Below are 18,311 nucleotides of genomic sequence, written 5' to 3'. Positions count from 1 at the left end.
CTGTGAGATGCTCTTAGATTGGTCAGATGTTGTCACATCAGCCCTTTCATGCAAACATGCAGGGAAAACCCTGGGTTAACATAACAAACTGGGTCCCAGCTTTTTGTAACCATGAATCCAAGATTGATCACGTAATATATAACAGGTGCTTGCAAACTGTCTATAAGTCGAGTCATAGAGAACCATCCAGCTGAGAAAAAGATTATAAAATTGACTCTATGAGAAGAAGAAAGCAGGAAACCCTCAAACTGGAGTATAACAATTTGAACATCTTATGTATTTAAATGTTTATTTTATTAATCACACTTTCTATGCATCAGGATACACTGTTACAGCTGTGATCTCAGCGTTTGCTTCAGCTTCACTAATCCTGCAGCCGATGATTTTCCAAATGAGCAATTCTAATACTCGTGAGCTTGACTTGTCTGTGCTGGTGTCAGTAACGTGTTCTGGGATATGAACATCTGTCAGCACTGAGTCCAGATTGTCCTATGGCAGTTTGATCATAGGGTCAAAGTGTGAGGAAGGCTCGGAGAACAACAGCTTTTGGTGGAGGCAGCATAAAAATATAGGGGAGCATAATCCTTACTGGAAAAATGAGGCTCGTCCTTAATCTCACTCAAGAAACATATCAGTGGAAATCTTGTGTTTCCATCGTCTAGGACCAACCTCCATCCTCCAAGATGGCAACACCTGCCCCACAGAGGGTTTGATCCCCTGGGTAGCAAACACTCAGGGGTCATGCTGCACTTTGCTTGATGCAGCAGTGGTGCTGTTATTGCATTCTTTACATTCTAGCATTAGTAAATCATGTTAGCTGAAACGTTTATTATGGGCCTAAAATAGTGCAAAAGTTACTATTGGTAATGCAGATAAAATATGCAGACTGATTAAACGCTACATTATGTAGTACAACAAACGAATGTCTTGGGTCTGTAGCAGTAGTATAAAAATGTCAAATGTTAAAGCTTCAATTTTAAAACTGTATTTATTATTTTGAATACATAAATTTCAAGTTAGCAACACGTTTCAGAAATGTTAGGACAGAAGCCCGAGGGCCAACTCCTGTAGCTGTTCAGACAAAACGTTGACCTTCTGGTGGCTCCGTGGCAGAGCTGGTGCTCTAGCAGGTCGGTGGCTTGATGCCGGGCTCCTCCTGTCCATGTGTCAAAGAATCCTTCAAGCAGATAATGAACACCGAGGTCGGCTCATGGATCTCCCATCAAAGTGTGTGCGATTGTTATGTAAATGCGCTTTAGACAGATAAAAGCATTGTGCGTGAACGGGTGAATGAAACGTGTAGAAAAAGTGCTTTGACAGCTCACATTGAGTAGTCCATTTACCATTATGTGCTAAAAGGTGCCCCCCCCATACTTTTATTAATTTTTTCCAAGATACAGTAAGAGAATTAGCAAGCAAGAAGAAAACAAACAGACAAAAAGCAAACAATGAATAAACTGAAACCTAGCAGCTTTTAAGCATCATCACTCCTGCACAGTCCACTTTATAGTGCATCAGCCAGTGTCATGACTTCCAGTTTATTTTATCTTCAACAATGACAACAGTACAGAACATGACAAGGAAACCCGTCATCATGCTGTGCCACTATTCACCACGATAAAAGCTTTTAAAAACATTTCTGTACGTGTCATCATAAAATCTTAGTTACATAACAGTGCGTCATGTTTGGATACTGTTTAAAAATTAATGCTTTAGAAGGATCCTAGAGCTGAACCTGGTCTTGATGGCTGAGGTAGCAGGCTTGGCCTGGAGAAGCCCCTCTTTGGAAGTGCTACAGCAACGGATGGTAAGTGCACCATCCTTGCACGTGTCCTTTGTGGTGCTCATTGACGACTGTTTTGTAGCACTTTTGGATTCGTGGGCTATGTTGGTGCCGGCTCGTAAACTACTCTTCTTCATTTTCTTGCTGTTATTAGTACCCTTGGCACTGTGCCTGGAAAAAGAATTGGCTGGTGAGTTAATAGCAGCTTTAGTTACACTAGTCCTCGCAGCAGCAGCCCTGGACTCATTCGCCCTGGCAGGTGGCTTTAAGATTGTAGAGTTCTGATGCTTTTGGAGTGTCTTCTCTCTCAGGTGTTTCCATACAACCTCACCAGCAGGCATGAGGTTATAGCTAGCGCTGACATTCGTGAGGCTTTCCCTTTGATCAGAGGCCTCCAGAGCAGCTGTGCTTGCCACAGGCAGCTTTTCTATATTTCCCTTTCCCCTCTCCAGTTTCACATCTCCAACATGCCCGTATCTCTTTTCTACAACTTTCACATCGTGGTTATCAGAGTGTTTACACATGTTCACATAATCCTCTCTAACATTGTCCCCTTTCTGCTGAATCTCGTAAATATCACTCTCCTGTGAGACATGAGCATCTTTGTCCTGAAACGTCTGGCACTCATTTGATGAGTTTTTGTCCAAGGGAACCCGATTGGGAAGGACAGGACTGGTGTCTGGTGGAAGGCCTCTCCTCCGTCTGGATAACCTCAGGACCACAGGGTTCTCATTCAGCCGTCTAGACACTGAACGTTTATTTAAACGTGGAGTTTGGCGTGAATTTCTTCCTGAATTGTGGAGAATACTGAAGGTCGTGTGGATGCTATAGTATTTAGAAAGCGTTGGGTGGCGAAGGTGCTGATTGTTAGCCCGACGGTGGTTGTGATGTAGGGGGTGGTACTTGTTGTTGCTTTCCTGGGCTCTGCTTTGGGGATGGCGCCTTGATTTGTATGTATTGCTCGGCCTTGCGCCTCGTTTGTTACCAACGCCAGTTCTCGGCGTTAAAGGAATGACTGACGCTACACAGGAGGCTCTTTGCTCAGAGATTTTAGTAACCATGGCAACCTGCAACAGAGAGAAATTGTGACAGTCTGCATACTTCTGTGGATAATCATTCGTGTAGGCCTGAAGTTAGCATCACCCTGGTTTACGGTGCGTAGATGTTTTGGTGAGCACAGCAACCATGCAATGTTTGTTTAAATGCATTTGGCAACATGTGAAGTCAACGACGCATCCGAAGGAACATCACATGACTTTAGTGTTGGCGTCACTGAGCCGTGATGACGTAGCCCAGAGATTAAAACTAAATACGTTCACACACACAGACAAGGTGAGAGGCTTTCAGTCTGATCATTAACTCACAACTTAAATTTATAAAGGTTTTAGTCACTTTCTTCACTGTTCTTTGTTTATGAGATCTGTGCATAAGACGATGAAAGGAGGTGTCACCACTACTCCTGTTTCTCTGTCCATTTATTTTAAGTGCTGATCCAACTATAGCCAACTATGGGGGGGGGGGGGGGGGGGGGGGGGGGGGGGGGGGGAGACACAACAGATAGTTCCCACCAGTGTTGCCAACTTAGCGACTTTGTCGCTATATTTAGCGAGTTTTCAGACCCCCTAGTGACTTTTTTTCTACAAAAAGTCGCTAAAAAAAAGACGTGAAAGCGCATATCGCTTTTACTCTCAACAAGCAGCGGGTGCTGTAACGCAGTCAGTTCTTCTTTTACTCTTATGCTGTTTTGTGGATCACAAGGTTTAAAACTACTTATAAACACACACACACAGTAACTCCACCAGAGTGCCTATTTCGGGTCACTTTTGCCGGTCCAAGCCCGGGTAAAGGAGCAGGGTTGGAATTGTGACATTAAAAAAACAATAATTGCTAAAAGAAATTTAATTTGTAGTTCTAAATAAACTCTAAATGCATTTAGGACGTTTTTTACTCACTTTATGTCTCTTCCACGATGTTATTTCTCTCTCCAACAGCGTAGGTTACAATTACATTAGCATGACCAATTATGCAAATTAGGCGATGACGTCATTTAGCGACTTCTAGCGACTTTTAGGACAGCCAACAGCGATTTTCCTTACTGAGGAGTTGGCAACACTGGTTCCCACGTCCATCGGAGGACTAACCCATGGAGTAAAACTTGCATCTGATCGACGATTTACATTAATTAGTGATCGTGATTCCATCAAACTAACACTGATGTCCTTGGATTGTGGGAGGAAATCAGAGCATTATTTAACATCTATGACATTGGGGGGAGGACCCTCCAAACCCCCACAGTCTGTCTTGGGGATTTGTCTTTAACAAATGCTAATCTCAAATGCAAAAGGGGTTCACACACACACGGGTGAAAAAATACTCAGATTTCCTTTGTATATACAAAAATATACAAACACACAACACCAAAATTTACTTATTCCATCGTGCACAAAAATAATGTTATGTTGGTGTATGATAACAACAAACCAAAAGCAAAACAAACAAACACATCATTTGTGTACACTAAAGCTGATTCACATCTTCGCTTCGATGCTGCAGACCCAGTGTTTGGACTGTTTGTATCAGCAACTTTAACTTTAGCTCTAGATGTCGTCAGAGAGGCGACAGCTCTCTGTGCATTTGTCAGGTCAAATGTCACTGTGACTGTTTCAGCTGTTTGGCAGCATTGACAGCAGTGCTGTGACTGTCAGAGAGGAGCTTTATTAACCCACACACACTCCAGTCAGTCGCCCTCTTCAGCCACCATCAGGTGCTACTGACATGGACAATGTGTCCACGACCTTTTACTCTTCTCATTGAACTTAAAAAACTGTTGACAAAGTCCAAAAGGAACAACCCCGGGTGTTAAAAGGAGCTGTATGTTTATTAGTGTTTGGTTTCCATGCCGATGATACAACAACACACTTTTCACACAAGCAAACGTGAAGTAAAGCATGACCAGACCTTGTTAGCCCTCGTGACATGAAGTAAGTGCTGGCGAGGTCTCAGGAGGTGTATCTGAGCTGCCTCTCGCCTGTCCCCCTCCACTCCCTTCTTCTGTGGCTTCCCTTCTCTTTCATCCCTGTCCGTCCTTTTCTGTGCGCCAGCTGTTAAAGGGCAGCTGGATCTGACCCCAGCAGGGCTGGCAGGCCTCCTCTTCAGTGATCTGGAGTCACTGTGCACTGCAGGACAGGAACGGAAACTATTATTTCAAATAGCAGCTAGAGTTTAAGGAGGAATAATAAACTTGCAAAGAAAGATGCAAAAGTTTACAAAAACATTCCCAGCAGGCGAGTACCTGTTTTTCTACACAACATCCTGATTTTCTTCTCCTCAGCTGGAGCCTTGTGACAGGAAGGCCAGTGCTGACTGTCACCTGGCTCCCTGTCTCGCTTACTTGTTAAGAATGACATGTTGCGCGGTAATGCTGCTGAACCTGAAGTGAAAGAGGAAATGGCATCATCGAGTGTGCGTGTCACGTCCCTTTTTTATTTTTAATCTCCGTAGTCTCTCACAGAGTTACGTCACCAAAACAGTTTAAAGAGGCAAAAAGATGCTCTGAGAAACACTGTACAGCCTGACTGTGCTACACAACTTAGCTTAACTTCGACTTAATTGTCGACTGATGTTCCACTAACTGCTTTAGCAACACAATGTAACCCACATCTCCTCCAGCACTCATGCTCAACATGTGCATGAATACCAGCTGTTGTGATCATCACATGTGATTTCTCTGATAAATGCATCAGAGGGAAACTTAATGTGTTGCCCGAGGATATTTGGCATGCAGGCCGGAGCAGCCAGGGATCGGACCATCAACCCTCCAGTTAGTAGATGAGCTGTACAGGCCAGATAAAACTTCCATTTTTTTAATGTCAAACAGGAACTCAGAGGAGGCAGGACAAACCAAGGATGGGCTGGAAATTACTACAACTGCAACAACATCAGGTTGTGTTGCTCGCAATAAATCAGAATATATTCTGTATGGTGGTGAATTATGTGAGTAGCGTATTTTTCTGTTAAAAGTGTGGAAAAAGACGAGTAAGCAGACAGAGAGCTGAAAACAGGCCGTGTGCCTCTCTGCTGATATGAGTGAAGAGAGCTTAGTCTCAGTTTTTTCCTCACTTTCTCTCATGATGGTAATTATTCAAGTAACATATCTGCGTATTATTTATATGATGATTATATGAATAATATACAATATTTATGTTATTAATGTGTAATGAATAGAAGCAGAAGTATCAAACATTCGTGCTGTCATTACAAGGCCCAGCCCAAACGAGGGGAAATGGGAATCCTTGCCTACAAGCAGCTATGCTCCCTTGCACTGATTTATTTGGCACAAAAAATGAGGTTACACTCTTTGTTGATGGCTGAAGCAAATGCAAGAGGGTTCACAGAGGGACTGTCAACAGATACAATTAACACCCACAAGCTGCCACACACAGCTTATTTGAACCGGACCAGTGAAACTAAGTTCAGTTCTGTCACAGTCTTTCTACATTATAAACAAATGCTTCATTCATTCAGCACTTTGGGCTTAAACTTAAAGAAATAAATGTGTAAAATCACAGAAATCTATAATCAAATTACTTTGATGTGTTGTGAGTAGCCATGTAAGAGTTTTTATCAGTCAACAAAACTTTTAAAATTACAGATAAAAGTCCAAAGCTGAATTACCCCCCCACAAAACAATGCAGTGGGCCAGATTGGAGCCCTATCCGGGTCGATGTTTGATATTCCTGGTCCACAATCAATATGCCATCTAGGAAACATCTAGATGACCCAAAAGTCATCAAAAGTGCTTCTGACAGCCAGATGTTGCAGAACAGGGTTGCTCCGAGGAGCTCAGCTCTCCTCTTCCTTTCACTGTGTACTGGTGAAACAACAGGAGTTATATTTGACCCTAAAGATATATGGATAGATGATTTATGGATGATTTATGGATGATTTAAGGATGATTTATGGATAAATTATTTAAATGAAAGAATTGTGTTGAGTTTCATGTGACAAATGAGCCTAAAGACTTTATTTTCCTTGCAGGTTCAGGTTGCTTGGAGTGCATCCAAGGTTATGAGTTTTTACATTTTGTCTGGCTACACAGGGGGGTTGCATCCAAAAGGGGTCATCGTTTAAACACCAGTGAAGATTGTCCACAGTGGGACTCCTGATTAGAGAGGAAATAGGCAGGGATGGAGAAATGAGGGAAGGGACAGACGGATAACTAGATCTCTCTCTCAGGCTGCTGAGGGCTGCAGTCCTTCTTCCTAATCTCCATGTGCTCACAATCATGTCCAAAGTTAGTTAGACAAAGAATGTATTTTTGTCGATATTCGCCTGAAGTGCAGACTTTCAGATTTAATTCAGTGGGTTTAAAAAAAAAATCATATGACATCATATGATATGATACGCTGATTCAAATGGTATTTACAGCTTTCATTGTAAATGAGGCCAAAGGGATCTTTGTGCATTCGGCTGTGATACCAAAATAAACCCATCAGAGAGCTTAGGAGCAGTCAGAATCCTGGAAACCACAGAAAAACCAACGTGGACGACACACACAGAGACACAAATATCCTGCTAGGCTCTGAGAGTTCGAACGACCCATCGTCCAATTAGTAGATAACATCCTCAGCTACAGCCACCCCTGTGCGCAGCCTGGTCACGTGAGAGCAGCTTCCGTGTTTTCAGCTTACCTCTTAAACAGAGAAAAGACAAAAAGTCCTCAGTCTTAGGGCGACGTTTGGTCAGACAGGTGACTACAGCCAGGCTGTGGGAGTGGCTGTTCTGTGCCGTCATCAGCACTAACGGTCCTGGAGAGCTGGGTGGGGACTGAGCAAACTTTCTCTGTGCGTGCAGCCGAGGGCTGCAAACACACATCAAGTCAAATCAAACAAGTGCATTTATTAATAATGCAACAAACATTTAATCTTAATATGTAGTGAGCCACAGTTCAGTGACGACAGACTTTAAATGAATTCAGTTCTCAAAGTTCATTTTCTTGATGAAACACAATGACAGGATTCGTTTTAGAAACTGTTGTGTTGTTGTACACAGATGGAGCAAATCACAGAGTATAAATATTCGTCTGTTGCACCAACGTTCAGTGAGTGATGTAGCATCACTCGAGCAGACGAGTGAATACTTTTGGCAACACTGTGTTTATTCAGATCTATTCAAACCTCCTGGGATGTGATTTTTGTTTAAAAATCAGCTTCTGATGTTGGAACATCACAAGTTTGAGAAGCATGATCACAACACACACACAAACACACTCGTGCCTACCTGTTTTTGCCACAATCATCTGCATCACCACGATTGCTGGGAGGACGGCGTTGTCGCGTCTTTAAGGACCAACTCCAGTTTGGACCAGCTGCCCGATGCTTGATCGTAGCGTTAACTACAGAGAGAACAGGCACAAGCCCAGCTGTGTGAGAACTGACCTCCACCTACAGCGTCATGACAATCAAAGTAATAACACATGATGACCTCGACCAGGGGTCGGCAACCTGCGGCTCTTTTGTCCTTATACTGCGGCTCCGTGTGGTTTGGGAAAATAAATTAGAAGTATTTAGCTGAAGTGTATTTTATTTATGTTAGTTCTTTTTTTAACTTGTAGTTCTAAATTGAATTATTGTGATATTGAAATATAAAAATAAAATTATATCTTATTATTTTTTCATCGCTCAAAATAAGCGTCACACTCGCGGAAGCCGGTGTACCCGCCGAAACGCCGTGCATTTATCGAGACTTTCAACCCCAGGTAGGCCAGTTATGGATCTTTGGATCCACATTATGTCAGCAGCTCCACATGAACTATGTTAAAACAAACGCCGCTCGCGCCTCACAGATGACAGCTTACAGTCCTGCGTAAAGATGAAAGCCCCGAATTGCAGACGCTGTGCGCAGAGGTTCGGGACCATAAGTCTTATTGTAAACATATCACGGCAGACCTGACGATGTTTGCATGAACACGCTTTTCAGCATCTCTTTATTGACCACTTTTCACACACGGTTGCTGTACGCATACAGCCGGCTGTAGCTTTGCAGCTCACAGCCCGACAACACAACAACACAACAGCAGAGAGAGCACAGACTTTAAGGCGTCGAGGCGTGATTGCGGGCGCCGCTCAGATGCGTCCGCCTCCCCTGCAGCGGCGCTGCAGACCACGCCCCGCCACACACATTAACCAGGTAAAATACATATTTAGGCAGAATTTTGCAAATATCTATTTTTCATTTTAGCAGCATAGTGCTTTTTTCCAATTACTTTTTAAAAGTCAGGTCAAGGCTCCAAAAGCCCAAAGGAGATATGAGGGTGGTGGCTGACAACAGTTTTTGTTTGCTGGATCATTTTAGTTCAGCTGGGTGTCTTTCCTTTGGTTATATTTCTTTAAGAGCTCAAACTGTGTTCATTACATAAATAAAATGTAATTTTCTCTGTAGCACTTCATGGAGTTCATAAACAACACACTTTAGCTGCTCTGTGGATTCTTTTAAAAAGCAGTTAAAAACGTTTCTGTTCAAACAAGCCTTTTGTTGATCTACGTATTTTATATTCTTTATTTACATTTGATCTTTTACATTGTGTATAATGTCTGTTGATTGTATTGTTTATTTTAATATTTGTGTACAGCGCTTTGTGACTGCCTGTCTGTGAAAAGCGCTTAATAAATAAACTTTACTTACTTTAGTTGTTCACACAAAGCATAAAGATAAAAAAACAATATATACAGTGTTATCTTCATTTTAGATTTCAAAAAGTATTTGCGGCTCCCAGAGTTTTCTTTTGCGTGGAAACCGGGTCAAAGTGGCTCTTTGGGTGTTAAAGGTTGCTGACCCCTGACCTCGACAATCTGCTCGTGGCTAAAATTTGGGACCAAAATGCTGCGTTTACTTCCAGCGAGCCTCCAAATAACCCAAAACAATATTAGATGCACATGCACGCTTGTTGTGTTACTCACCACAGACACTTGTTGGGGTGTGCGACCTCAGCGTCCTGGCTGAGAGAGCAGCTCTCAGTGGCATCTTTGTGTTTTTAGATCTCATGTTGTTCAGTGAGTGTGTGTGTTGAGCAGCGTCTGCGTGTTTTGCAGGTTTGGGGTATTTTGCGTTCTGCAGCGACAGCGTGTTTTGTGTTTTGTTTGAGCGTAGCGTCCTGGTAGAAGACCTCTTCTGCTCCGTGCAAGTACGCTGCAGAGTGTGTGCAACTTTCCTTTTACACAGTTTCATCTGAGTTTGTGTGTTCCGTAGTATCCGAGTACATTTACTTTCTGGAGAGTGCGAGACCCAATTCAAGTGAGCTGTCTGCCGTTTGTTTGTGTGTTCAGTGTGTAGGCGCTTTGAAACGTGCATGTTTTGTGCAGCGTGTGTGTTCGCCTGTGTGTATGTATTTAGTTGTTTGCATGTGAGTCTTTGCTGTTGTGTGTGCATGTTTTTCCTTGCTTGTGTTTTCTTGTGTGCATTAGGTTTTGTCAGTGTCTTTTGCAGAGCATGTGAGTGTGTGTTTTTTGACTTGCGTTCATGTGGACACTTGTGTATGTGTGCGTGAGTGTGTGCAGCACGGTGTTTGTCTCTGTATTCCCTGAGAGAAAGGAAGAGGACTTTGCGGACCAGACGTTCTTCACACCACGGCATCCCGTCACTGATGTCCTGCGCCACAAAAACAGTGTCGTCACCTTCAGTTCCACAGATTTTGGGGCATCAACACAATTTTTATTTTATCTGTTTACTGAAACGTATTGATGTTACAGGTACAAATGTTTGATAAACCATCCTCAAATCTGAAACATACTCGGCCAGTGAGGAGGATTCTGCCAACTGTGACTTCTCTGACTAGTCTGAAACTGAGTTATGTGGGGATTTATTCAAATACACTTTTCAATTCAACTTTATTTACACAGCGCCAAATCACAACAACAGTCACCTCAAGGTGCTTTATACTGTAAGGTCGACCCTACAATAATAGATACAGAGAAAACCCAACAATCATATGACCCCCTATGAGCAGCACTTTGGTGACAGTGGGAAGGAAAAACTCCCTTTTAACAGGAAGAAACCTCCGGCAGAACCAGGCTCAGGGAGGGGCGGGGCCATCTGCTGCGACCTGTTGGGGGTGAGAATTAGGGCTGCACGATTTTTTTGCTTAGAATTGAGATCACGATTCTCTCACGATTTTCTTTTCCAGTATAAATATTTATTGCACTTATTAACTGCACATCAACTTCGTAACAGTTGAGACTGAACATAAAAACAATAAATAAACATAAAAACAACAAATGTCTCACATTTTGTCGTTGCTCGACACTGCGTGTATAGAGCAGGTGGTGCAACAATAGAAAAATAGTTGCGGGACGGCACTGTGTAGCGTTTGTCTAACGTGTTGATCATTTTCCTAAATCCCTCGTTTTGCACAGTGTTGATGGAGCCATATCTTTGGTCAGGTGATAAGTAATAGCCTCCGTAATTTCTTTGTGCCTGCGGGAGTTCGACGTGTATAGGGAAGCGCTGTATAAGGTTCCCGTTATTGATGTTTGGGTGGTTGACCGGGACGGATTTTCTCCCGTCACTTTCTCGTCATCCCTGACGAGCTCTCCGTTGTTTTTTCTTGACAATTTTAGCAGCCAGCTTCTGTATCACGTGGTATAAGGCTCCGCCCTCATCATTTGTTGAGCAGGAAGAGTGAGCGCTTGTTTTCATGCAGATTACGTCCCGGATCAAAATGCTGTACAATCGTCGTCTTTTTTTTTTCTTTTTTTTTTAAATCTTTGTCATTTGGAAATGAGATCGCACATAAGTATGAATTGAGATCGCGATTTTCTAACAATTAATCGTGCAGCCCTACTGAGAATCCGATAATCTGGACAAACTAGCAAGTCTACCTCTGAAAAGCTCAGAAAGTGGCCCACTCAGGTTCAGACTTAAATCAAATTGAGATGCTTTGGTTTGACCTTAAACTGGTGTTCATGCCGAAAAAGACCTCCAATGAAGAGAGCCAACATCCTCCCACAGCCAAGTGAAAAGACTAATTGCCTCAGACCTGATTGCAGTTCTTGCTGCTGAGGATGGCACAACCAATGTTTAGGTTTCAGGTGCTTTTTCCTCCGTTAATAAATCAAATTATTATTTAAAAACTGCATTTTGGATTTACTTATATTATCTTTGTCTAATATTAAAATTTCTTTGATGATCTGAAACAAAAGAGTAATCAGGAAGAGGCCACATACACGTACGTACACTTTAAAGAGGAAAGACAGTTTACTTACATATCTCTTTCTGATGACGTTGCGTTTGGGTCTGTCTGTACTCATGTTGCTCAGCAGGAAGTCTCTGTGTTTTGCCTGTGCTATGTTCTCACTGCAGGTGCTGGAATAAACATTCGTCTGCTTCTTTCTAGATGAGAAGAATTACGAAATGCTGCAATTAAAAAAAGCCACTGGACAGGGCTGCAGTAGAGAGTCACACTATTCAATATGACTTCAAGTAATTTTAAAATCAGTCCATTATGTGGCACAGAGTCACTCATGGTGTGCAAAACCACCAGTTAGTCAAGAAACAGTCATCTAAAGGAGCAGTGAATCTCACTGGAGACACAGCAGCTCTGCGTCTATCTGATGACACAGGTGAGCCAGCAGAAGCTGATCACTCTTCAGTACCTGAGGGGAAAAGATTTCATCAGGATAAATTAGACAGCCTGGTTCAAATACAACTCCAAGCGCAGATTGCGTGGAATAAGACATGCAACTGCCACAGAAACAGACAATTCTTCAATAGACATAAAGTTGTGCTGAGATCTAGACTTGTAGTCCTAAACCAAGACAAAGACAAGACCAAGACCAGAGGCATCAAGACCGAGACAAAGTTGAGACGAGACCAAGACCGAGACCGAGACAAAAAAGTCTTTAAACTGCAGCCAGATGCTGCTTCGTTTACAGGTGTCAGGCATATTTATTATTTATTATACACAAAATTCACGGTTCAGTTCGATACTTTGGTGTCGCGGTTCGATATTTTTTTGATACAAAAAAATGTTCATGCTTTTTTAATTTGTCATTTATTAAAATTATAAATATATATTTTAACTCAAAAGTACAGTTTTTAAATTTAATGTTGCTGAAACAACAAAGTAATAAAAAAATAAATCTATCTGATGGAGAAATCACTCATCTTTGGAAAAGAGAGTTTATTACAGAGAAATGTCTCTTTCCAAAATAAAAGCTCTACTATACGCTTCTTCTGGGCTATATTCTCAGCAGCATATTAAACATATCAGGTCCCCATAAGGAGAATCATGTGCTAACGGCTGTCTAAATGACTCGGCTAAAGTTTGTAGCATGCGTGCTTGTTGTTTTTGTCTGCTTCCACTTGTCTTTGCACGAGGATGATGTCGGAGTAAATGTGCAGTCATATTCGTTGTGTTCCCACTAGTGCTGTCAGTGTTAATCTGAAATGAGATGAAATCTTTGTTAACGAGCTACCGCGGATCGCCCCGTGCGTGGGGCTGGATGGCGTCAACACGTTAACGAGCTAACTGCGCTAACACACTAGTTCCCACAAATTGAGCATTGCGTGGCACATCCAACATACTGTTTTACTTTAGTCCATGACGCGCTTACCTTCAGGGTCATACGTCACATGAAGACCAAAATAGTTCCAAACACCAGATCTGAATGAGGGTGGGGGAGGTTCAATTTGCCATGTTGCAACGAGCTTACCTTCTGTCTTGCTAGCTTGCCCTGCGCTCAGTGAATCTGTGTTCGACTACTCCGCCTAGGCTGCACTGTCGAGCGCAGATCCACTGAGCGCTCAACACAGACAGCACCGTCAGAAGGAAAGTTGATAAAATAAATTAAAACTTTTGTATTGTTCATACATATGCGTACCGAACCGAAAGCACTGTATGAACGGTTCAATATCGATACGAGTATCGTTGCACCCCTAATATTTATGTGTTTTTGCTTTCACACAGCTGTCCTCACCGCTGTCTACTGTCTCACTCACTCACTGAGAGGACAGACGCACGCTCCACTTGACTGTCGCGTCCATCACCCTCTCTGTTTTTCACACAATGATATTATCCTATATCCTCGCATGTGATTGACCACAATATGGAGGGATTGGAGCATAGCTGAGCCACTGTGTGAGAGCTGAGCAGCCAAAGGAAATTAAGTGAGGAGCGGCTCTCGCTCAGTGGGAGTCGACTCTTCTGATTCACTACTAAGCACTCTCTAAGCACGGCTCTTAGAGCTGATGCTTTTGCGCATGACACCTTATCGAACGTTACGGTGTGTGTCATGGATATTGTTGACTCCACATTGACAATTTATAATTCATGATGAAGTTATTATAAACAGGCTGTAAACATGAAATCATGCAGCTGCTCAGAGTGTTGTCAGGCTGCAGGACGGTCGCTCTCCATTTTTCCTCTCAATTGGTCTACTTCTGACAGGAAGTAACCATGGTTACAGGAGGATGCTGTCAAACCCTCGTGATCTAAAAGATCTCAGGCTATTGATGCAAAATCAAACTGTACCCCAGAACTAAAACCTCGTGAAAGAAGTATACTGTATCAGATGCGCGTAATTTCTAGGGGGTTAGGGGGGTTATGACCCCCCCAATAATCAGACCCAACCGATATAACCACAGTTATCCAGTCAATTCAGTAGGAATAAACAGCAACAGACTGAGCCATGTTAATTAGCTTTTCTGCAGTCTTGTTGAATAACTGGTCGAGTCAGAATATAAAATAAGTTAATACATAGCACGGCTTAAATAATCACATCAAAAACTATGGATCTGGATGGAGTTTGATTGACACGTGCTGATTACATTCTTCATATAACCCGGACAGAGGAGAGCACAGGGAGCAGCACATTGGTTAGACACCCGAGGACAGGAAAAGGGACGGAGAGGTGAGCATCCAAAGGACATGTTGATACAGCACTTTTAATATTATATTACTGTGTGGTCCGTTTGCTGTTAAAATGCTTATATTGATGAACTGCAGCAGCTGTGTTACTTTCAGTAGTTCATGTTTAACGTCTTCATATTTTTATAATATCACAATTTTAACTTCCTTTGTAAAACCAGTTAATTTGCAGGTTTGACCATGTATGTGACTGGTCTAATCTGCCGGAGCTGCCCCTTTCATAGGACCATCCTCATGACTGGTTTGGAAAACGTGGCTCAAGCTATCGAGCTGATAAACTCTTGGACCACATATCAGTGTCAGGAAAGTGAAGCCAGATAGAGGAAAGTTATCCTGTTCAACCTGCTTTGTAGTGCAGGGACCAGAGGAACCAGGCCAGCATGCTGTTGTTGTTCATTGACTTGCAGCAAATGTAAATAATCCCAGCAGCAGATGTCTGTCTCCTTCTGGGCTATCTGCAGTATATCTAGTCCTGTTCTGTGCACTTGCACACACCTTCTCTCGGCCAACATATTTACAAGCTCTAATGAACGGGAGAAACTGGAAATATGGTAGGCTATGGGAGAGCATACGAAAGACCTATGTGGTAAGAGGTTGTAGGGACAGTAGGACTCAGAGTACAAACAAAGCTCCATTCAGCTGACTTTCATTATTTTGCCAGCGTTTTATGTGGGTTATAGCATTTCAGAGACAGCACATTGATACTGCCAAGTCAGTACATTAATTTAAACTCAATAGCTTACAGTGGGAATTATGAAATATGAATCAAATAATATCTCCCAACCCCACTACTGTAACCTCTCACTATACTTCTGTTACTTAACACAAGAGCCTAGCCGTACTGTAAATGCATTCAGACAGACTTACAGCAACCATTACCCCAGGCTCAAGTTTGTTTCTTATAATGGAGGTAGCTAACCTACGGCAGTCAAACCATCATGTGATTATGCTGTGATTAATTCTCTCATTAGCAGCAATAACGCCGGGCACTGCTCTAAAATCCCCGTGAAAAGGGCTACAGATGGCAGGATACCACTTCTTTTTATGTCCCATACCAATATCATAAATTTGCATATCTGCCGATATGCAAATATGGTGCATTTTATAATCAATAAAACTGTTTTTTATAAATATCTTGCTGCATTTTGTATAAGTTCATAGACAAGTTTAAAAAAACCCAAACACTAAAGCTATTCTGTTAAACCTGTGTGCAAAAATACACTGCACCCAAAATATTTCATAGTTCAGTAAAACTGATCAATCTAATAAACTTAACCCTGCTCCATCCTCCCTACTCTGGTATTTTAAAGAGTACTTAGTAGAAAAATTAAACAACTTAAATAATAGGGTTGCCAACTCCTAGCAAAAAAAAAAAATAGTCTCTCCGATATCCGATCCAGTAATTTAGGTCACTATCGGACCGATACCGAGACGTAACATCGGATCAGTCCATCCCTAGAAAGGACCCCGCTTTGTGTCTCACACTGATTTTGCACTTCATGTAATCCTACCACCTACACTCACTCAGCACCTGTAACAAGCCACACATGTAGTGCAGTACAACATGCTGCAAATAGCCGAGTACCGGCCTGCAGCCTGCTGGCTTCTCCCACAGCCTGACACGGACACTCCCGTACCGCTACAGCGGGAACTAACATGGATGGATTTATTTCTGAGGCGCTTCCAGCCCTGACGACTGAGCAGTCTGCGGATCATTAAACAAACGCAGATGACCGAACAATACACACTGAGCATGTTCCCTTTAACAAAGCAGGCATTAATAAAAGAAAACACGCACCCCATCCAGGATCCCCGGCCTGCCGCATGGACACATCTAGGATCTGAAAGAACGGCGCACAGCTTCACCGACTAACAGCCGCTCATGTCAGCTGTCCCCCCGCTCCCCTGGGCTGTTGTCCCCGTAGAGCTGGTGCTTGGAGTCGGCCCCTGCACGGCTCCTCAGCGCAGTGAGGAAGCACCGACTGCGGTCATGTGAGCCGCAGTTACCAGACAGGCTAGAGCCGCTGAACCGAGAGTCGCGTCAGCAGACGCTCAGAGCGCAGCGTCGTCACGTGGTTCAGCGTGAGATTCCGTCCCTTTTCACGTGGGTCACATGTTGATTTGTTTTAACAGGTTCCCCGCAGCGCTTATCCTGTCTCCCACGTACAATCATACAATTTTATAGTTTTATTTAATAAAGGAAAGCTTTTAATTGTTTTTAGGTGCTACTGTTACATGTTTAATTTTATTTTGTATTAACATTAAACCCATTTTAACTGACTGCATGCCTGCGGCTCTGTCCCATTGAAATAGGTACCTACCACCCCATATGGAAAAGATATATATAAATCTTATATAAGATTTATATATATAATATATATATATATATATATATATATATATATATATATATATATATATATATATATATATATATATATCTTATATAAGATTTATATATATATTTATTATTATTACTTATATATATATTTATATATATATTATTTATTATATATTTATATATATATTTATATTTATTTATATATATATATATATATATATATATATATATTATATATATAATATATATATATATATATATATATATATATATATATATAAATCTTATATAAGATTTATATATATATTTATTATTATTACTTATATATATATTTATATTTATTTATATATATATATATATATATATATATATATATATATATATATATATATATGTCTTGTGTGAAACTTGTATGAAAAGCATACAAGAGTGAAAACAGATATAAGATCCATTAAAAAATTATATAAATGAAACTTGTATGTTTTGGATACTTCCTAAAACAATATATGAAAGTAATGAGAAAGTGGCCACTTTCATGAGTAAATCTCATGCAAGTCTTTTATAAGTTTTTACTATTTCTTTTCCATATGGGACAGGTCACACTGTGGTTATTAAGATAAATGTGATGAGCATTTTGGCCTGTGTGCTGCGATGCTGCATATATTTTGTCACACTATGGTGGGCAGTGCTCTCTGTCATACTGCTGTATGTTGGTGGTGCAGCGTGACAGACAAAAACACCAAGCAGCTGGACAAGCTGGTGAAAAAAGCCAGCTCAGTGCTTGGCAGGAGGCTTGCTGGTCTTACATAGGACTGTGGTGGAGACCCCTGAAGCCCCAAATAAAGTCTCTCTATCTTACACATTTAACTTAGCTAAAAAAAAAAATGTTTTTTTTCTGTTCATCCTGTATTTATTGTATTTTTATTCCCAATTTCAACTTTTTTTTGTTTATTATCGTGTTTGCAGTCACATGGTTTTATTATATTGTCTTCAAGGAGATAAGCAGAAACATTTTTAAGTAAAATTATATTTATTTAGCAGCTTTCAAGACAGAGATCACAAGTGTTTCACAAAAAATACCAGAGCATTTAAAACAAAGCAAACAGAAGAAAGTTAACCAAATGCAACTCCAAAAAGATGAGAGATGAGATGAGATGAGATGAGATGGCCTTTATTTGTCAGTTGCAGGTCTTTTGCCCACAACCGAGATGACAGACCGACCGTACATACGTGTTTCCTTGCATGCCTGGTGTTTTGTTTGGTGT

General features: G+C 41.6%; 1 protein-coding gene across 1 annotated transcript; it reads right to left on the bottom strand.

Annotated features, from left to right (window-relative positions):
- Positions 1-969: 969 nt before the first annotated feature.
- On the bottom strand, positions 970-16,738 carry LOC102785091 (uncharacterized). The gene is made up of 8 exons (XM_087837161.1): positions 16,504-16,738; positions 12,043-12,169; positions 9,742-10,429; positions 8,063-8,177; positions 7,474-7,643; positions 5,076-5,213; positions 4,742-4,959; positions 970-2,850 (listed from the first exon to the last, which is right to left on the bottom strand). Exons 1-8 carry the CDS (start codon positions 16,506-16,508, stop codon positions 1,705-1,707), a joined length of 2,607 nt encoding a protein of 868 aa, XP_087693287.1. The 5' UTR covers positions 16,509-16,738; the 3' UTR covers positions 970-1,704.
- Positions 16,739-18,311: the final 1,573 nt, after the last annotated feature.

This window comes from Neolamprologus brichardi, unplaced genomic scaffold, assembly GCF_056152115.1.
Source record: "Neolamprologus brichardi isolate AB-2024 unplaced genomic scaffold, ASM5615211v1 NODE_ptg000008l+_length_2720982_cov_1, whole genome shotgun sequence".
In the NCBI taxonomy this organism is placed as follows: Eukaryota; Metazoa; Chordata; class Actinopteri; order Cichliformes; family Cichlidae; genus Neolamprologus; species Neolamprologus brichardi.
This window is presented reverse-complemented; position numbering and strand designations above follow the sequence as displayed.